At 37.6% G+C, this 22,048-nt stretch overlaps 1 protein-coding gene across 20 annotated transcripts in view; it reads left to right on the top strand.

Annotated features, from left to right (window-relative positions):
- Positions 1-22,048, top strand: part of GPHN (gephyrin) — a 271,793-nt gene that overhangs the window by 38,690 nt on the left and 211,055 nt on the right. For 10 of the 20 annotated variants that reach the window (XM_059849763.1, XM_059849756.1, XM_059849758.1 and 7 more), the window contains exon 2: positions 4,959-5,033. The exons of the other annotated variants lie outside the window; for them this stretch is intronic. In XM_059849763.1, the coding sequence (XP_059705746.1) occupies positions 4,959-5,033 (75 nt within the window). The remainder of the gene's footprint in view (positions 1-4,958; positions 5,034-22,048) is intronic. 20 annotated transcript variants of the gene reach the window in all.

The following is a 22,048-nucleotide window of genomic DNA, read 5'->3' as shown; positions in this document are numbered from 1 at the left end:
AACAATAAGATGAAAATATGGTTATGTTTTGGGGCTGTTTGGCATTACACTGGCCTACTGCGGTTGCTGATCTCTTAGGGAGTACTTATGTGGGCAAACTGCACTAGATTTTCAAGATGAGAGAAGGAAACATGGGAAGCTTCATTTCTTTTCCTTGAGAATCACTGCTGTGTGTTCTAAATTAACTCCATGAGTTTGTGGTTATAGTAGTATATCTCAAACTTCTGGATATGCAGGAATTTTTTTTTTTTAATCTGTTCCAATCCATCTAACTAGAATTTGCCACTTTTCTTCCTTGTTTCTGATTTTCAATCTGTTGATTTATGCAAGTGTTTACCAAAAATGGAATGCCCTGCAAATACTGCTGAACAGCTAAAAATGTTACAAGTGCAACTGTTGGTGAGACTCATTTTTAGAGATACAGTGGTATTATTACTTTGTGTTGTGCATGGCTTCTAATAAATGTAGGTTTGGTGGGTTTTCTTAGTGTTAGCATTTCAGTTATATTAAAAAATTTGGATTTTTTTTTGCAAGGAGAATTTCTTATTAAAATGTGTAAGGTATGTGGAAAAATTAATATTAGGGTTGCAAAGAAGAGGATCTTTAATTTTTATGTGATTCATACTTCTGTCAAGCAAAAGATGGCTCTTTTAAGTATTTTCTTAAAAATATGATGCATTTGCATAAGCATCCAAAATAGTTGACTTCTGGGAGGATAGCAAAGTCATAAACAGCTTTCTGCATACTGTTATTCATTAGCTGGGGATTGGTTTATTTTTTATATTTTTTTATTATTTGTTTGTTTGTTTTCTTTTGTGCTCATATTTCATTGTGAAATGAATATTTTAAGAACATTATGTTTAACAGTACAGACTAACTCTTTAGAGCCCTGCATTCATGTTAAATTGTAGTACATAGTAAATATGCATAATACTTCATGCTAAGAAAAGTCAGAAAATACAGAAATCAGAATTAAATGAGCTAATTTTGCAGCTCATGCAAAACTACTGTTGGTCATAATTTGATATTAAATAAGAACATGAAATCTTCATATTTCATCAAATCTTACATCTTTCTACTTTACTTGTCCCAGTCCTGATAGTGACTGGGACAAGTCACTTAAGCGCAATGACAAGTGCTTAAGAAGACAGCAGAAGTGTTCTAAAGTTGAAAGGTTCTTTACTTCTTCACAAACTTGATGTTTTTGTAGGACATTAGCGTATAGGCCCCATATCAAGCCAAAATGCCGTGTGTTAGTTTTGAGACTGTTACAAGGACAAACAAACTACTTCTGGATTGATTGTCTTTTTGGACAGTGGTTCCTGGCTGTGAGAGTTTGCCCATGTATATCATACTGCATTCTGCTTTATTTCCTTTGTGTGCTTATGAATTTTCTGTCTTTCTGGATGCCTTGTTTTGCATTGAATGAGAAGCACTTAAGATGCCAGTTATTCTCTTGTCTTTTTGTTCAAATACAGTTTTATTAATTTTCTTTTCAATAACTCTATCTTCCTAGCAATTTGACACATTTTTGCTTAGATAACCTATGCTTAGTTTTTAAGAAGCTTCTGAATAGGACTTGTTTATGCTGGTGTTGCAACAAAATAGTTGCACTTGTCATTGGTAATTGCTTTGAATTTTTTTTCAGTTATGAAATCAGCTATTTTATTTTGCATAACTGTATGTTTGTTGCATTATTTGTAAAGAGTGCATTTGAGCTGATAAAAAGAGCCATTTAAATTAATGGAATTTAAAATTTTGAGTGAAGAAGACAGTAAGTCATGCAGAAAAGGTTTAAATCCCTTCTGACATGGTAGCAGGAAAAATAATCTTACAGTAGTCTTTTCTTCTGGCTGTCAAATTTGAAGCACATGTATTACTTGAACAACTTGCTTCCATTTACACAAAATTTGTATCATAACTGTAGATATGAAAATTTAGTGTCTTGCATCAGATGAATATGTTATATTCCAAATAATATAAATTTTTTGATAAATACTGTATTCTGTAGTATCATCTTTATTAATATGAAGCACAAATGTGGTTTTTTGATAGCGTATAATTTAAATTGGAGGTGGCTTTTCATTTTGCTGCTCTGAATGCAATAATCTAAAATGCCTGGTTTTCTTAGGATGTGTCTAAAAATGTCTACAGGTGTGTAAGGACATGTTTAGGTTGTACAGTGAAATGTGGTGCAGAAAGTGGCAGATGAGCTAAGTCCAGGATAGCACAGGATATGGGATGAGTACATTGCATTAGGCTGGATCTGTGCCTGAGGTAAGAAGCCCTTTCCAAAAGAGACAGTGGCCTGTGTTTGAAGAGGTGTTGTCAAAGTCCTGCTGCATTTAAGAAATAGGCTGCATTAATTAGGAACTAGGCTGCATTAATTAGAGGTGCTGTGTGTAAGGCACCTTCTCTGTCTCCTAACTTTATGTATTTCCTTTTGGACCTTGAAATGTCTTGTAACTTTGATATTTTAAATTTAAGATATTTTTCCTTGCTCTACATTAATGCCTATATTAATTAAAGAAAAAAACCCCAAATCTATATTTATAATTGTTTTTAAATTTAACTTTAATTATTATGGAAATAAAAATGTGAACTGAATGCTTATGAAGCGGTTTGGGAATTGGTTGTCAGCTTGAAATTGTGGAATATCTTTCATCCCTAAGTAAACCCTTAATATGCTGAGTGATTACTTAAACTGAAAAAGAGATAATGTATAATAGGAGATTTCTACTGTGATTTTTTTTTTTTTAGTTCATTCCCTTTCATATTTAATGAATTTTATGAATCTGTATGAATACCACAGGAATTTGTAAGTAAATGGCTGCAGTGAGCTAGCTGTGAAAGTATCCAAGAGAAAAGCTAGGATGTCTGTATGGATGGCCCTTCTTGGCAGCTCTCTCTTGTAGTCACACCCAGGGCCTGTTTCCTGTTTATGAGTTTGTTTCTACAGTATATTTGCTTTTTTATTAGTAATAAATATAATGGGATGTCTTCAGAAATTGAAAAAATGTAGGAGAGACATTGTATGTGGAAGGTTTGCGAAGTACATTGTATGAATAATTTTGTACAAATTTGTAGTGATTAAATGGTCTTAACTGCCATTGAAAATGTTAAAGACATTATAAATCAGCAAGAGATTTTGAACTGTTATGGTTAAAGTGAAGAAGGTTTCTAATAGGGGTACTATGTACTGTAATCCTGTGCATCTGTCCATAAGACTGTCCTACTAGTTTTAATAAAACTCTGCCTTTAAAACCGTTTTGAAAATATTTTCTTAGTATTCTGGGTTTGCAGGCTGTATGTATATTTAGAAAGAGTTATCTTTAATTAGTCTTGTCTGATTCACTTGGTGATACAATATACCAGTGAGTCTTTCCCATCACAACTGTTTCCATGGAGATGAGTAGTGACAATACGCAGCGAAGGAAATGTGAAATTCATGGGGAGTTTAAAGGGAGAATGCTCACTTTTACATCTTGTTGATTGGCATGATTAATAGGAAACTGAAATGATGAACCTTAATGTCACTGTATTAAAACATTTGAATGACTGGTAGAGGGTTCCCATTCTTTCCTGACATTTGCCTGTTTTCATTCCTGCTGGTGTGACTAAAGCCTGACCCACAGTACTCTGTGTAAGTCTGTTGGCCCAGCAAGTGACTGGGTTTTTGCACATGAAGTTCATATTGGTATTGTCAGTGGTGGACAGGGAGAGGAGCTAGGGAGCTAGGGAGCAAAACTAACAGGGGAAATTTTTTGATGTTTAGTAGAGGATATAATCACCCTAGTTTTAATACTTGTAAGAAACAGGGGCAACCAGCCTCTTTTCTTCATCTTTATTCCAATTGACCAGACTATGCACAGTTTTCAGGCCCTAGCTGTATGTCTAGCAATTTTTAAATGTCTAAATTAGCAGTTTCTAAAACCTGAAGTTAGTCCATGTTACTCAGAATACTAGAATTGGTTTCTAAATATCATGCTTCTATTTTCACCTACTAGTCAAGATCCTTCACGCCATATCAGAAGTTATTTTTGCAAGCTGGACTGTACAGCTGGGCCATTTCACCAATCTGTAGATAAATGCTCATAACTATTTTTAGGAGGAATATTTTTTAAAAGGGTATATTTATATCCATTTTTCTGTGGAGGAAGAGTATAGCAGAGGTGGAATGCAAAAACAGATAAGGAGGATTTGTATTTCCAGCACTATGGGACTGGTGCTCCCAGGAGAGCAGTTGTCAGTTTCCACAGATGATTGTCAACAGCATATACATGGAATCCAGTACACGTTTCTTACGTAGGCTTGGCATTTGTACAGATTTGAAGGACAAAGTATTGTTTCAGTCTGTCTGCTGTATGGGTAGTGCATTGCATTCGTCAGCACTTGTGCTGGTTTCACCTTGCTTGCTCTGAGGTTTAGGATGCTCTTGTAGATCTTGTTCCTGGTGTTTTTTGCCACATGATGTTACATCTGCTACCTTGAGATATCATAAAACAAATGCATGGAAGAAAAATCCCTGAATGCAGTTAATACACAGTTGCCACTTCTTCTTCAGGATGTCCTTAAAGCAGAAGATTGGGAAAGTGGGAGTGTGGTCTTGGAAGCATTAGGATGTAGTGGGTAGACAGGCTGAGGTATGGCATGATGACACAGCGATGTCAAGATGCTTGGTCCACCCTGCCAAACAGGGAAAACTCCTGTTCCTTCCTTCCTGACTGCAGAAGCAGGTTGCACAACATGTGGACAATGGTTTGGTTTGTCAGATGGAGGCTGTGGCAGAGCCATCCAGTATGTATTCCCAGGCAGCAGTGATCATGTAATTCACATGCCTTGATACAGGTTTTACCATTTTCTGACCCTCTATTCCACTTTTACACCTATCTTTCTCTAACCCAGGCTTCTTCCAAGACAGCAATTCACCCCTAATTACTTCCTCCTTGTTTGCTTAGTCACACAGGTGCCTAAATTGGTATTACTGATGATGTTGCCATGGGAAGTTCACATTTATATGGTACTACTTCAAGGTAGGGACAGTTTCTTGTGTCCTGCTCATTTATCTTAAGCTCGTGCCTGGACCTGGTTGGCAGCAGGGCCATTTTCTTGCAGCCCTGACAGGAGGTACAGCAATAATACCCTTGCGAAGGTCTGAGTGGTTTTGGTGGTCACACCTTCCTAGGTGTTTGTTGTTGGTGAGGGTCTGAGGAGCCACATAATCACACTGAATCACAGACAAGCCTTTGCTCTGCCCACTTCAGCTATTCTTAGTAAAGAAATCATGCTGTGATGGAGGCTGGAGGCTATGGTTGCACAAGCACTTTATTTCACGGTGCTTCTTGGCTATTCCTCAACAGCCTTTTCTTGCAAGTCTTCCAGTCTGTGTACCTGCTACAGACACCAGCTCAGCTCCCCACAGGCATGTACACTCTCCCTTTAGCTGCCTCTGAGCTCTCCTGCCCTGCTGAGAAGGTCCTGCAGAGCTTACCAGGCCCAGTTCCTATTGGGGAGGCTGGAATTTAGCCAAAGTTGGCCACCAAGACACAGTAAGAACAGAACCTTCTTGCTTGTGCAGTATTTTAAATAAAATACACAATATCTGCAGTAAACAATGACCAAAGAAAATAATTTAAAGAATATGTGTAGTTGCAAGAGTTAAGGACTGAATGGTAACAGAAATGTTTCCTCTGTACCCCATAATTCAATGTTTTATTCACAACTCCAGGCTGTCAGTGAATGTGCCTTCCAGATATGCTCTCTTCTTGTTTTTATGTACTTCATAAGGAAAAGTGCAGGAAGGCAGACTTCTCAATCATATATAACAATAGTAAGGTCAAAGAGAAGGTGATTCCAGTAAGAATAATGATAATTTAGATAATAAGTATCACTTGTAAATGGTATTTCATCATTTTATCTTAAGAAATGCATGGTATTAGTTGCTTTATTTCAGAAAGACTGGTGAGTAAGGCTTTTCTGATATTTGGGGGGGTGGGGGGGGGGTACGTGGTGATAGCCAAAAAATGAACTGACTTTTAGCCCTAGTGCAAGCTGATTTTTAAAGAAGAAAAAAAAATCTATCTTTCCTTTGACTGTATCATTTGCCTCCATGCCTAGGCTCACAAATGGTACCTGAATTCTAAAAATTAAAAATTCTTTCAGAATTTAAAAAGCAAGCCTATTGGTTTGCAGACTTGTTCAATTTAGCAGGTGTGCTTTTGTGCTTGAAATGAAAATTGACCATCTCAGAGCGTTCATTTGTGAAATATAGCTGTTTTGATCCTGTACAAAGTGCATTGGATATTAGGCACAACTTATATTTTTGGGGGATTTTCAGCAAAACTGTTGGTCAGTAAAGCCCGCAGATTGTATCACAAAGAACTGGTAGAAGGAATAATAGAGTTTTCAAAAAATGCAGTCTTAACTAGTGATTCTCTTACTGGGGACAATTTAGTATACTGTTTTACAACAAACAACACTGTGTTTTTATATTGTATTGGTTTGGATTTGTAAATTACTGAGTTTTGGTACAGTATCATTCCCATTAAGAGAGAAGGAAATTCCTTGTGTTCTTTTCTTTTTTTCCCCTAGTCAAAATTGACATTTGGAAAACAGTTCAGTATTGCATTGAGAATTGTAAGAGTTCTAGTATCTGTTAACTGCAGCACTGTTTTATGGTGACATTTGGTTGACTCTAACAACAGTGGAGATCAAAGGTATTTTTTTATTTATTTATTTTGAATCTTATCAGCAACTCTGGAAAGCTTTTTGTGGTATTTGAGTTCTGCTAATAAATTTGTTTTGTAGTGGAGAGAACAATTGATACTTTAGTGCTGTGAACTGTGAATTCTGAGTAAGAAGTTTATGGGCACAAGTGTTAAGTTACCAACATCTCATGAAAAGAATAATGATGAAGTAAATATTGCTGTTCTGCATATTATGTGAACAGTGTTTATGCCTCATTAAAGTTTATGATCTCTATTGTAATGCATTATTCCATTAATAGTAGCTTACAAAAGTTAAGAAATAATTACATTCTCATTTGTTTTGACTCTCCTCATGCCTAGACGGAATTTGCTGACGGTGGGGAGATGCTGTGTGTGTATGTTTTTATTCATTACTGAAATAGTTTGTTTTTAAGTCCTTAAGTGCCCCATCTGGCTAGTCATGGAATTGAAGTGGGTCTTGCTGTGCTAGATTGAAATGAAAAGATAACCTCATAAATGTGCAGCTCAGAATCCAGCAATGTGTGGGATGCTTGCATACTTGCTTGCTGCAGGAGATCTGAGAATGCTGACAGCAATTTGTTTATTGCAATGAACAGTTGCACTCTAATGAGTGAGCTGTGTGACTCAGAAAAATACCTCAAATCTTTGCTTGGCTGCTAAGATGTGATGAATTTCCAGAACAGCTCAAAGAACTGCACGATGCTTGTTTCAGTCCAGAAAGTGGATGACAGTTGCCAAACTGAGAGGAAATCTGAAAGGAAGCTCCCATCCCCTCAAAGGCACAGGCTATGAGTTTGTTTTCAAATCCTCTGCTTTTAATATGTTTTATCCAGCAGATCTGAGTTTCATTATTTCAAAGCTTCCTTGCTATAGTTTTATTTCCTTCAAAAAGGAAAGCTGTAGAGATGCAGACCTCTTGCAATGGTCTTTTTTTTCTCATTTTAAGGAGAAAATTCTTAAAGTTATATCTTGAAGTGTTGACTGGCTTGTGGTCCTGCCATCACAGTTCAGAGGGTTTTTTTATCAGATTCTTTAGAGTAACAAATGGAGAGAGTCACAAATTGTGTATTCCTGTCTATTTTTAGAGTGGATTTCATCTCAATTTGATTCCAGGTCGAGTCAGTGTCCAAGTTTTTTGCATGTGTTTTCAGTGAGCATTGTGTGCCTCCTCGTCATGTGTCGTACTGTAGCTCATTGCCTTGCTTTGGGTCTTGTGGTAGCTGTCATGTTGAACAGCTGCCTCTCTCCAACAATGTTCTGTTCTGTTCAGGGCCTGGAACTAAACTCCAGTATGCATTTGTTGTGTAACTTAGTTGCTAAAAATCACAGCAGAGAAGATTCCTCTTGCATTTGCTAAACAGATTTTTGGTTGAGTTTTGGTTTTGTAAAGGATTTTTTGGGGGTTTTTTTACACCCTATTGGGAGTGAAGTGTTAACCATTGTAAGAGCATAAACATTTTCTGTTTAGCATTTGTACTGAGAAGTTTCCTAATTAGTCATCTTGTTGTTTTTGAAGAAGAAATCTTTAAAATTTCACTGCAGGGAAAGCAATCTCTGTTGTAGCAGCAGATGCTCTATCTGCCTTGTTAGTAAAGGCAAGAGTCTTTCATATGCATTTAGTAGCTCTTGATGGTAAAAGCAGTCTTCGTAAAACACTTAAACCAGAAAAAAATATTCCCAAATGTACTGTACCACTTCTTTAGGTGAAAGAGGAATTTTCTTAATTCCTTTAGCTAATCAAAAAAACTAATCAAAAATCAGTCCTGAAAAATGTCACTAACAGTTGCTTAAGCATTGCGAATTCTAAAAGCAATTCTGCAAACAATTAGCTTGAAAATGCTGTCCTTTACTCTGTGAAATTTCACCCCTTTCTTGTCCTTGAGCTCTCTGTATCTTGTGATAATTTTCTGCTTTTCTGTTGTGTTTCATATGCCTTTGTTACTCTTCTCCTTAAAATCCTTGGGTGATTTGTTGTTGTCTTTTATGTCTTTTACTTCTTGTATTTTTCTTTTTTTTTTTTTTCTTCTTCACAAGGTCTGGTCTTAGACAATAACAGGAAGGATGTTCATATAAATATCTGTAACTATTATCTTTATACTACCAGTTCTTAAAATACTTTACTAGTGGTGAACTGACTCATTTGTCTAAACTAAAGCCAGTGTCTGTAATATCTTTGTGGCTGTCTCGTCATCATTTTAAACACATGCTTAAGGTCTTGATGGGTGAGAGGCTAGATAATTTAAATTAGGTTACTGTTGCTCGGCCTGACTGATGGCCAGTTTCACTAAAATTTTTACAAAAAGTTTCAAGTTACTTAATCAGAAATCAAAATAAAAGCAGACTATTTCTAAATAATTATTATACTTTTCATAATATCTAGACAAAAAAGATAATCGGACTTTCAAAAGTTTTATGTTGAGGAGAGCAAACATTGCTGAAACATATCACTGTATAAGCAAAATCATCTCTTGTACATATTTTTTCATGGTGAAGTTGTGGTTCATACCTCCTTCCATTGTAATTTATTCTGATGCTTCTCTGATACTGCTTCTGATGTTGTTTGTGCCACCTTACTGGTTTTTTACTACTCAACTGTCACATTCTCTCAAGCACTTGTAGTACATTTTATCTGCTGAAAAGTTATGCATGGAAAGAAAATCTAGTCACTGCACTGGTTTTTTAAAATTCCTCCTTAAAATTTGCTTAAATATCTGAATCTCAGAATACTGCTTTGGTTTAAGTGAAAACTTCTGATTTTGTTGGGTGATGTCAAATACTTCCTCTAGTTTTCTTCCTGACTTTACAATTCAAACAGGGATAATTTTGGATTTATTTTCCCTGTCTCTGTAAGCTAGCATTTTTCACTGGATGGAGACAAGTATTGGAAGGGCTGAGAAAAATGTTAATTCCTTTGAAATATTGTATGGAATGGACTGGTTTCCTTCTGGGGAGCAAAGAGGCTTTGTGTTGTGTGTTTGCTTCATATGATTCGTTTAGCTTTGCTGCTTGGAAGTGATGTGGTGAAATTGATTACAGAACATGTGGACTGAATGTAACCTTGTGTCAGAGTTTGTTCACCTAGTGGTTTCTCACCTGCAGTTCTTTCCTTAATGATGCTGTTAGCAAGAGTAAATTCCTAGTGTAGATAACTCAAAGGAGAAAGCATTTTAAGACATGCTGCTTCATCGGTGATCCATGTTGCTTTGCCTTGAAATTTTCAGTAGGAACCCTAACCATGGTTCCTAGCCCGCTACATATCTGGAGTCTCATGAAGTTTCTGCTTTTTCATATCATGGATTTCGAGGATTAATTACCCTCTAGATTTCCCTGAAGACAGTCTTCCTCCTGATGCATTTGGTCTCTTTTTTTGTAGAATTTAAAGCATGTTTGGGACTCCTAGGTGAGAATTTCCTCTCTTACATCACAGAAGATACAAGCTTTATTTTGAATAAATCAATAAAAGGAATTTAAATTTCTAGTGTTTAAATAATTATTCTTTTAGTTCAGCATTAAAAACCATGCATACTAATTGTACTCTCCTGGCTCCCTTGGACTATAATCATTTTGTTACAGGCTGTCAATTTGCTATACTGTTTCCTGATGATTTTTCAGTGATGCAGGAAAGTGATCTTGCTGCTACTTCTAGTGCTGGAGCCCCAGCTTTAAGAATGGGTTCTGCAACCCCTTCTGCAAATTATATGATTGTTCATAGAGCATTAAAATAAATTTTAAAAACCCTCTGCTCAAGAACATTAGTCAGTACTAGCTCCATAGTTGTTGGGTTTTTTTTTTTTTTTTTTTTTTTTTGCTTTCCAGTGTTTTTCATAATTGCCTATTAAAGAGCTCCTTGCATCAGCATCATGGGAAGCATGTGCAAATGAAGACACTCCTTCATGGAGTGCCTGGCCATGGTGAAGGCCAGCTGGGTGAGATACAGACCACTGGATTGTGATTGATCCTGACGTGCTCTGCTATGACCTGGCTGTAATGGAACTGTGCCATGGGTTGGAAAGGGCATTGCTCTGCCCAACTTCTACTGCAAGAAGTAGGGACCATCAAATAAAAGGAGATTTTAGCTTAGTTGTACTCAAACACATGGAGATGGTTCTTGGCATATAACACAGAATGTAGCTTCTTGTGGTATGGTCCTGTGGATACTAAGTGTTTTATGTTTAAGAACTTGATGAAAGAAACATTCACTGGAGAAGATAAGGATAAATACTTCAGGTCTTTGGGGGGCTCTGAAAAACTGGGTCCTGACATAGTGTTCCTTAGCAATATCACTGCATGCTGGGCTTAATATTACTGACATGTCTACTGTTTGCCACTGTAAGAGAGCCAGAGCTCAATAAACATTTTTCTAGCACAGCACAATCATTCTTTTGTTCTTAATGTAAGATTACTTAAATATGTGGGGAACAGCAGTGGCATTCATGTTGTGGAATGCTCTTGATCTGATGTTAAAGAAGAAAAAAGTTGCTGCTGTCATTGTTACAGTATTCTCAGTACAGTTCATTTAGCAACTGCAATTGGTTTTGGTTTCCCCCCATTCATCCCGTAGGTAACAATCCTTCATCCTGTTCAGTTACAGCACTGTGAGAGCAAACCAAGGCATCACATGCAGGATTAGCTAGGGAGCCACTTCACATCCTCCTGATCACTTATGGGGATTTTTTTTGTCAATGCTATTTCCCACAAGGTTTTCTATGCGTGCAGTGTTAAAAATGCAACATTTTTAAATTTAGAAGCAAACCATTACTGTTTTGTGTCTGGGGTAACAAGGTACAAGAACAAGGCACTTGTTTCAAGATAGCTGGTGTCCATCAGAAGTAAATAATTTGTATGCTTTTGCTGTGCTCCCACAAATAATGTCTGGTTTACAATGGCCAAGCATTTGAAAAGCAAGAACAAGCTGTGATAAAAGAGGATGAATGTAAAAAGGAAAGCCAATTTGCAAGTGAAGATACACCTTCATTTGAAGTGAAACTTGAATCTTCTTGAAATATGCTCCAAATAATTCAGTTTTTTGTTTGAAATCCATCTTTCACTTTTCCTGCTTTGTCCTTTAAGGCTTGACCTACCCAGGAGAAACAGTTGCGTGTAGTTGATGTGCTATTTTTGTTAACTTAAACTTGGAAAGAAATTTGCTATCTAACTCTGCTTGGGTGATTCAAGAGTGGGATCACACCCTAAATCTAGTAGTTTAAGGTAGCTAAAACTAAATTTGACATAAAGCTATAGTTAGATCAGCGGAAAGCTCATTATAATCATACAGATTTAGTAAAAAGCATGTCCAATTTGTAAAAACACAATAAAATAGTTAATAGTTAGTTACTGACAAGACAGTACTTTTCCTTTTGTTTTAAAAATAATTTATCAACCTGTAAAGTCAGTATCCCTCTGCAGCATACATATCCTTTCCAATTTTCATGAATTAAAGGTGGTAGAGGGAAAGATACTACTTTTTCATAAAATCCTGCATTCCTTCCATCTAGAAGGCTTTATGTGTTGTTCATTAAGATCTACCTGTCTGATAGCAGCAGGCTATTTTGAGGAATGAAGTTAATTTTTTTCCTTTCCATATAGTTTAGCCATTCCTGAAGCAAATGTTAGCTGCTTTATCAAAACTCACATCTCATTTCTTTTCCTGTTTCTTAAATTAACTGAGTTGGCTGAGTTTGAAATTGGTTTAATCAATTATTTGCATGTATGATGTGCTCTAGAAGAGTATGAGAATTTTTGAGTCTGTGTGGTTTTTATATTTGGGTTTTTTTGTGCATCTCACTTTTAAACATTCAGTAAATTACAAAAATATAATATTGTCATTCAGCTTCAATAAGTCCTTCTTAAGGATCTTAGTGATTCTTCTGTAATCATGGTAAGTTTTTTAACAATGAAATTTTGCTAGAGGTCTGGTTATTGGTTTTGTCTTTCATATTGAGAAGACTGGAAGCTAGGAAGATGTGATGCTGTTGGTGAGGCAAAGCCTTTGTGCTAGAACAGATAGGAAAGTCTCTTCTATTGAAGAACTGTTCAAGAAAGAATAAAATACTATTTAGAGAAGTTAATTTGTTTGTAGACTCTTTCTTCCCTCTCCCCACCCCAAACAAATAAATAAAGCTGTGAACATAGCTGAACCCTTTGCAGACAAGTCTTACTTCCATTATTCTGAAGTACTCTTATTGGATAAGAAACATGAAAAGGCAGTGGCCTTCTGTTTCTTCTAGTCAGCAAACACAGTGTACACACAGCCTGCACTCCCATCCTTCTTCAGTGTAAAAAGTATTGATGAGGGGATGGCGGGTGGAGTCATCTAATTTTTTTTAACCTGACAATCTGCAGAGATAATTCAGTCTGATCTTGCCATTTTCTTACCTCTGTTACATATTTAAAATTATTTACTATTTACCTCTGTTACATATTTAAAACTACAACTTTTTAAATATGATTTTAAAGAAAATTTGTCCAAGTTACCAAATGAGTTCATGTCTGTTTCAGCTATCCCATAACTAGAAAGCTGTAAAAAACCCAGGATTTTTCCCAGGAGGTAAAAACCCCAGTATTTTCTCCTAAGTGATGGTTTTCACTTAACAGGATGCAGTAATTTGTTTCTGTCTCACAGACTGAGGGGGACAGTGTTACACATGTGCAGTGTATATAGCATGTTAGACAGTGCAGGGAGGATTTGCTTATGAAGCCATTGCTCCATGGAAGCAAACCTATGCAAGGAAAATGGAAACAGGATCTTGCCATTCAGGAATATTTACTTCTGGCTTGGCTATTGCTTTTTCATACCTCTTTTAGCTGAAGAAACTTTGCAAAGCTTTTTGAAGATGAATGACTTTGTGGTAGTGCTCCCTTAGAGAAAGTTATTGCTTATTTATACTTCTTCCTCTCTAAAGACTCTCCATTCTTAGCCACCTCCTTCAGAGAATTCTGGTGTTGCCAAGAACTGGTTTTGTAGTAGCATGTGTGGTGTTTTGAAATTTGCTTTTACAAATTTATTAATTTTTTGAAAAAAATTCCTTTTGAAGTGACCAGGATTTTTAAAAAGGCACGATTTTGTAAGTACTGGCCTTTTATATGGTTGAAAAAAATCTTATTTACCATCTCAAAGTGTCAGTTTTTCAATACCCATTGTGTTTTGGAGTAATGGTTTGCAGGTTGGAAATGTTTTGAAATAATAACGTAATAATTATGTTATTTTTAATTGTAGAGATTGATATTTGGCTTCTTCCATAATAATAGCAAAATTCTTAATAAAATAATGCTTTCTTAGCATTTTATTAGTGCAGAGCACATAGTCTATGTTAGAAGAATGTTTACCTTTTAGCCAATGGAGATGTCTAAGCTGGCTGAGATATTTTTCTCTTGCATTTTTGAAGACTCAGTAACTGGTCATAGCAAGTTTTATATCTGGGACTGTTCAGAACTACTGAATAAAGTTTTAGGTTCTCAGTGAGTGTGCTCTCATGTGGACCTCTGATGATTTATTTACTTTTAGTAAAGCATTTTGAAAACATGCTAACAGTTGAAAGACATTTTGAGCACTTTCTCCTTCTTTCAAAGGTAGATATTAATGTGTGTTCATCATCTCAGGCCTATTTTTGTTTTATCAGTCGAAAGTTATGGATTTTCCTGGTAATTAGCCAAAATTAAAATCCAGTGATAACTGCATGTATTAATCCCACCTGTAGGTTGTATAAAGGGTGTCCCTTAATTTATGTGATGTGCAAGATTTTATATGAAGCACAAACATGAAATGTGTCAAATTTTAGGAATTGTCTCATGCAAATACTTTGCACCAAGTTTTGAATGTTGCCCACTGTAGGAAAGAAAACTGTTTTCTTTCAATGCAAAGCCACTGTTTGCTTATAGCTTCATCTAGCTGGATGTCAAGATATTTCTTAAAAGGCTCTGGCAGCTGTCGCGACAGAAGGCAATTGCACCTAGGCTTCCAAATGGTAATTATTCTTTCCAGAATGGTAGAATCACCAAGTAATCCAGGAGAAGTGTTTTGAAACTGCATTTTAAAAAAGCTGGTGGTCAGCAATCTTGCTGGGACAAAGAAAATGAGGGCTTTAATCCAAATAAAAAAGAAGACAAACTGACGTGTGTTTATCACAATCTGTCAAATCTTCAGCTAATGTAGGGCTGCAATTCTTACCTAGGAAGGACTCATTAGCTCCATGGATGGGAAACATCTCAGCATCTGACTCATTGTGCAAAGAAGGAGATTTGCTTTAAGATTAGGAACAGTCTTAAATCTTGCCTTAGTTAGCTCGGAGATGTGAGCATCTTTCTAAAATTTCTGTTAATCATTCTTTGTAACCCATGGGATTGGGGATGATTTATTTGGAATATTGCAAGTAAATGTTTTACTTCGATTTGTATTTAGGCTGTTTTCAGACAGGGCAATATGTTTGTTAGTGGGAAATCCTCCTGCAGTCCCTGATACAAAACTGCTGCACTGTTCTTGCAGTGTTTGCCTTTGCAGTCCTGATCTGCAGGGATGTAGGCATGAGATGAAAGTAGAGATGCACTAAGTTGCTAGTGAGAGTGATGGAGCTGATAAGGAGAGTTCTCTGCGGACAAACAATCCTGGTGGTTTCTCTTAGGAAAAGAGGGGAACCGTTAGGGGTTTAGGCAGATAATAGGGAATATGTTTTTGCCTGTTTGTAAGAAGAGTTTTAAATTATTTTCTTTTAATATGAACATTTCTTTCAAGACATGGAAATGTACTTAGAAAATTTTTACTCCAGGAAATGAATATTTCCAATAATCATTTTAAGAGGTGTGTAGACATATGGGTAAAATAATAGTATGGTGATAGATAACAGGTGTTTAGCAACTCTTTTTACTTTAGTCTTTTGTTTTCCACTTTCCTATTCATTCAGCTGTCTATTGTAAACTGCAAACAGGTATTTTTGAACTAAGGCTACCCAGTCTTATTCTCCTGCCTCTCCAAAAGTCATGATAATTGATTATTAAAGCAGCATACAGTTCTAACATGTGTGTAATTGAATATTCAATTAAAATTTTCATCAGGGCAAAATGAATATGATTTTTGCCATAGAAGATCTTAAAAGGAGTATCCATAAAAGTAAAACGATGAACCATGCCAGAAATATATTTACCCAGAGGGATGTAAGTTAAAACCAGCAAGGCTTCTTTGGATTTCTTGGTATTTATAATCTCAAAAGACAATGCAAGGTGTATCTTCTTAATTGGAGAAAAAACAAAATTATACTATAAAACTTAGCATAAGTGTAATAAGGCTTCTAGATTCAGTAATACATGATGGAAGTGCACACAGTGTGTGTGCACTTCCATCATGTATTACTGAATCTAGAAGCCTTATTCAGCCTTTAATTATGCATTTAAAAGCTATGTTAAATGTTGTAGCTTTAAACCTCATCACATGGAATTCAATGAGTCTGTATTTAAAATGCCTGTCTCCTTAAGGTTGAATATCATGGTAGTCTGTAATTGTAATTGTTTTCCCTTCCTGGTGAACTTCATCAATTCTGTAGATGAGTAGCTATGCATTTCTTTATAACATGATCATTTTTTGTGAGCAATAAGCCTTCATCATTCACAGATGATGTTAAAAAGAAACAAGTTTTGCTGGCAGGTTTTCTGTAATTTTTCATCTCAGCATATCAGTTTGTCTGAAAGTGGAATTTATTTGTCATCTCTGATATAGGGAAGTATTACTCCTTTCCACAAGTGGCAAACACAGAAGTGGAGATTTCAAGTTTTTGTGGTCAAAAACCTCCTATTATTTTGTTTGCTTAGAGAATGCCTAGTTTTCTAAATTCTTAATATTAGTAAGGTATTTCATTTCTTCAGTGATTTCTTCTTGATGACTGTAGCTGCTGAAAGGGCATGGCCACTTAGGAATGGTTTACAGGGGGAGACCCTTGTCACACACCACACGTGAAAGGACTTGGCCCAGTGATTCATAGCAAGTTGGTGGCAAGGATAGAAATAAATGCTTCAAGGAAGCAAATTCTTCTCTCATCCAGGAGAGCTCTTCTGCACTATTTACGTGATGTTGATTCACATTTAGAAACTTACTGTTTTAGGCAAAAATAAGATGATGAAAGACACACTTAAGATCCAAATGATTGCAGTCTGCAGCATAAGCATGTAAATTTTATCTCAGGAGTTTCTTTTGAAGTGGAGTAGAGAAAGAATCTTTTTTATGCATTCAGTCTTGTAGGTAAGTAGTGGGGATTTTTAATAAGTTGGGCACATAGCCATATAACTACAAAATAATAAATTTTTATGCATGCCTTTAGCTAGGGGTGGAATTACCATGCATTTTAGTTTAACTAAAGGGCAGTAATATTGAAATATTAATGAAAGAATATTTCAAAATAGAGAGGCAAACATAAAGAAGCATGAAATTCAGCACTGACAACTAGGTTTCACTAAGGGTAAGCTTTCTTTTCCTAATTTCTTTTTCCTGCAAAGTGAAATCTAGATTTAATGTGCCTGATCTTCCGTCAAACAATTAGTAATGGTAGTACATGGGAACTTAGTTAAATTTTCAGGTGTAAGCCACTGGTCCTTATCCTACAGCATGCCTTGGTTATAGTGTCTTTATATTGGTTAAGCACAGAACTTAAAGTTTGTATGATTGTGTTTATATGTTTATCCTGCTGTGTAGAAAGTACTTAAATATGACACAAATAGAAGAGGTTGGAACATTGGGAGGATGTCCTGTCCTTCTAGGTCTGCATAATAATGGCGTTGTCATTGGGACAAAAATAGCTGGAAAACACCACTGATATAGAGGAAAATATTGTGTAGAAGAGCATGAGTCTTGCTGGACTGACATAAAAGGTTAAGGTGTTGGAATGCACACTCCAGGTTAATGTACTTGATATCTAGAAAAATGTTGCAATAAATTTCTTCAAGCAACTGGAAATGGCAGAGAAGAAGAGTGCGTTTGAGAAGTGAGTAAGTGTTGATTGTGACATAATTGTAGATTGTCAGTGTGATGTGAGTAAGAAAAAATAAACTTAAAAAATTAGGCTGTGATAAGCCTTTTTTTAAAGCCTTGAGAAATAGTCTGCTTCAGGTCAACACTGTTCATTTTGTCCCAGAGTCTTGGAAGGAAAAGAGCCTAACTCCAAATCTAAAATCAGACACTTGGCAATTACACTGAGCATGGTAATCAGGTCCTCCTGGATCAGTATTTCCAGATTCCTTTCCAGGATTTCTTTAGAAGATATTCACTGTGGATCAGGAGTCTACATAAGCAAATGCCAGATAAATCTCTTTCAGGAATGAAATACAGAAGACTTAGGTTTATTGGCCATTGAAATAATTTATCTCAGGACTCTGGGTAGGTATCTCCATTGAAATCCTTTGTCCTTCAGCAGCCATAAGACCCAAACTGAGGATGCAGGGGAAAATTTAAAATTTGCTTGGTCTACATTTATCACTGCTTAAACAACTCTTCCCTGTCTATTCTGGGAAGAAAGCTGTGGATCAGATTCTTCAGAATAGTCAATGCATCCCTGTAGACAGAGGAATTGAATCATGGGGCCAAATGGTTCAGATGGTATCAAGAAATTGTCAACAAGATGATAAAAATTGATATAGGATCAGAAATGACAGCTGACTTCAACTCTTCCTGTGCAGAATAATTTACACTGAAAGCAGGAAAGATGACAGAATTCCAGAATGGTTTGCCTTGGATGGGTCCTTAAAGGTCATCTCATTTCAACCTCCCTGCCTTGGCCAAGGACACCTTCCACTGGGCCAGGTTGCTCAAAGCCCTCATCCAGCCTGGACTTGAACGCCCTCAGGGATGGGGCACCACAGCTTCTCTGGGCAACCTGTTCCCATGCCTCACCACCCTCACAGTAAAGAATTTCTTCCTAATATCTAATCTAGACATACCCTTGCACTTTGAAGCCATTTCTCCTTGTTCTGTCACTACACACTCTTGTAAAAGTCTCTCTCTGTGTCTCCTGTAGCCCCCTTTAAGTACTGGAAAGTGCTGTAAGGTCCCCAGAGCCTTCTGTTCTCCAGACTGAACAGCTCCAACTCTCTCAGCCTGTCTTCATAGGAGAGGTGCTCCATCCCTCTAATCTTTGTGGCCCTCCTCTGGTCTCACTCCAGCAGCTCCATGTCCTGCCTGTGCTGGATCCCCAGAGCTGATGCAGCTCTGCAGGTGGGGTCTGGGCAGAGCAGAGGGGCAGAATCCCCTCCCTGGCCCTGCTGCCCACACTGCTCTGGATGCAGCCCAGGACACGTCTGGCTCTCTGGGCTGGGAGTGCCCATGGCTGGCTCATGTCCAGCTCTCACCCACCAGTACCCCCAAGTCCTTCTCAGCAGGGCTGTTCTTAATCCATTCTGGACACAGCCTATATTCCTGGTCATGTCTCAGCTAACACCTGAACTCAAAGCTATGTGGTTTTCCAACCTCACCTTTCTTGTAGGGAAACTGGCAGGGGGGTTGACAGCATGATTGTTTGCTGTGCACTTTTTCACTGGGATGTAAGAGATTTCAAAGCATAATCCACTATTGTTTTCCCTTTGCTTATAGAATGATTTTGAGTGTCTTGATAGCAGCAGTGAAAAGTTTAAACCCTCCCCAAAAAAAAAGTTAATTTAGTCCATGATGTTACAAGTAAATTAGGAGTACTCTCATCCACAGTAAAGTTCTCTAACTGTTTCATCCTGAATGTCTAGTGGTTCAATCAAAATTTGACAATAAAACAAATTTAACACTGGTGACTGTGCTAGAGTATGACAGACCTTTTCTTTACACTGCTTATATACTCTCAGATAACTACTTAAAACATTAGAAATATATGTGATTTTTAAGCCAAGAGCTCTTATAGTTAGTGGTGGCGTTGTGTTTGTCATTCTAAAAAGAGGTGATCGTGTTACTCAGTACATAGAATGTCATATTTACATGCCTGATAGATTAGTGTATAACATTTCTGTCAAATTGCATCAATTTCTTGGGCAGACCGTTCTGGTACTGGCAACCCCTTCTTCATTTATTAGATTTTTAAACTTGCTAACAACCAGAGAAACCTGATACAGCCTGAGGGAATGCAAATAGAATTCTTCATTCTGGGTCTCCTTGTCCTGCAAGCTGTGATAAGCTAGTAATGCTGATAAATGTTGTGTTAGGGAAGAGTTAGATCACCAGGGTTTCTTGGAGATTGGAGTTCCAAAGGAAAGGTCCTGGCTGATGACCAGGCTGCCAGTGTTTTACCTTGACTAGCAATATTCAGCATGTTACTTGCTTCATGCTCTGCTGGAAACTTCACTTATGAGAGTGAGCTTTTCAAGTATTTCTGGCCATTATACACTTAGCTTAGAAGGAGAGCACAGTGGCAGACAGATTGATCTATGCTTGATTTTCATGTGTTGCTTTTGAATCCCAGATCAGTGAATAAAGTTTGGAGTCCAAGAAAAACAGAAGACCAGTTCCCAGACTGGAAACTGCTCATTTTCTGTTGCACCATGGCAAAAGGATGACAGCACTAAGAGTTCTCATATAGTGTCTTAGGGTCAGTTTTGTCACATAAAGTGTAAATCCCAAATAATTTTATGGGACAGTTTATGCTGTAAATATTTATTGACTGTGTTGCAGCAGCACCTAGTGGTTCAAGTTAAGATCAAAAATGAACTTTCATGGCAAATGATCTCTGCTGGGAAAGCTTTAATTGAAGGTAGATAGAATAGAAATAGGAGGATGTGGGAAGCCATGGCAGAAAACAGGGAGATGTCTTTTAAGCCACTACAGGAGAGCTAAGGTACAGCCAGCAAGAGGCCTAAGTTTCCATAAAGGATCTCACTTCTCTTTTATGAAGAGACGTGTTTTTTCCTAGCATCGGTTCTTGTTAGCTCATTGCCTTTGAAAAATGGATTTTTTTGAATATGGACATACCTGCTTGCTTCTAATCTTGGTTAGAAGTCTATAATTGTAACTTTGGTCAGATTTGAACAAATATTACAGCCCAATTATCTGTTGTGAAGTATCACCCTTTGAAATTCAGAGCATGCAGTTAGGATTGCTCACTGCATCCCAATGCATGACACCTCTCTCGCTTGGCTGCTCTCAAGGCTTCACAGCTATCTAGTGTACATTAGTGTTCCAGCTGGATTGACCTTCTTGAAGGGAGTCTGCAAAGAGACTTTAGTTGAAATTTCCAGGTGTATGAAGGATAAGAAGGTTGTAAGGAGCAGTCAGTGTGGATTCACCAAGGGGAAGTAATGCTTGACCAGTGATAAACTTCTGTGATTTAGTGACTGGGTTTCAAACTGGTAGAACAGCCAGTGATTAGTGGCACAAAGTCTAGTTGGAGGCCAGTGTATCCCAGGAGTCCAGTCCTGTTTAATATCTTCATTAAGGACCTGGAGAAGGGAGCAGGGTGTACCCTCAGCAAGTTTGCAGCAGACACAGAACTGGGAGGAGTAGTTGGTATACCAGAGGGTTGTACTGCACACAGTGGGGCACACAGGAATGTCATGAAATTCAGCGTGGGGAAGTGCAAAATCCTCCAGCTGGGGAAGAACAACCATAGGCAACTGGAAAGCAGCTTTGCAGAAAGGACATGAAGGTCCTGGTAGACACCAAGGTGAAATAAGCCAGCAGTGCAGCCCTGTGACAAAGATGAGGGGTGCCTGAGCTGTACTGGGCAAAGTATTGCCAGCAGGTTGAGGGAGATCATCCATCCCTTCTACTCAGCACTGGGGAGGCCACACTTGGTGTGCAGTTTCCACTTCTGGGCTCCCCAGTAGAAGAGAGATGTGGGGAACCTGGCGTGGAGAGAGCCCAACAAAGGGTCACAAAGATGGTTATAGATCTTGAGCATCACTTTAGTGAGGAAAGGCTGAGAGCTGGACTTTATGGCCTGGAGAAGAGATGGCTCAATTTTTATAAATATTGGAAGGAACTGTGCAAAGAATTCCAAGTCTGACTTCTCACACCACTGCCCAGTGATGGGACCAGAGGCAATTGGCACAAACTGTAACACAGGAGGTTCCCTCTGGACATCAGGAAACACTTTTTTACTATAAGGGACACTGAGCACCAGCACAGGTTGCCCATGGAGCTTTTCATCCTTGGAGAGAATCAGAAGGGGTGTGGGCATGGTTCTGGGTTGTAGGTGGTCCAGCTTGAGGCTGCGGGAATGGGTCAGGTGGTGTCCAGAGGTCCCTTCCAGCCCCAGACATTCTGTGATTCTCTCATATAATATCTGTAATTCATTCAAGCAGGAAGTTGATATGACAGCATTTTTAATACTATGGAAATCTGAACAGCTTTTAGAGATTTTTGGATC

The sequence above is a fragment of the Haemorhous mexicanus genome, chromosome 6 (genome assembly GCF_027477595.1).
Source record: "Haemorhous mexicanus isolate bHaeMex1 chromosome 6, bHaeMex1.pri, whole genome shotgun sequence".
Taxonomy (NCBI): domain Eukaryota; kingdom Metazoa; phylum Chordata; class Aves; order Passeriformes; family Fringillidae; genus Haemorhous; species Haemorhous mexicanus.
Note: the sequence above shows the minus strand (reverse complement) of the source record. Positions and strands in the feature narration are given on the sequence as shown.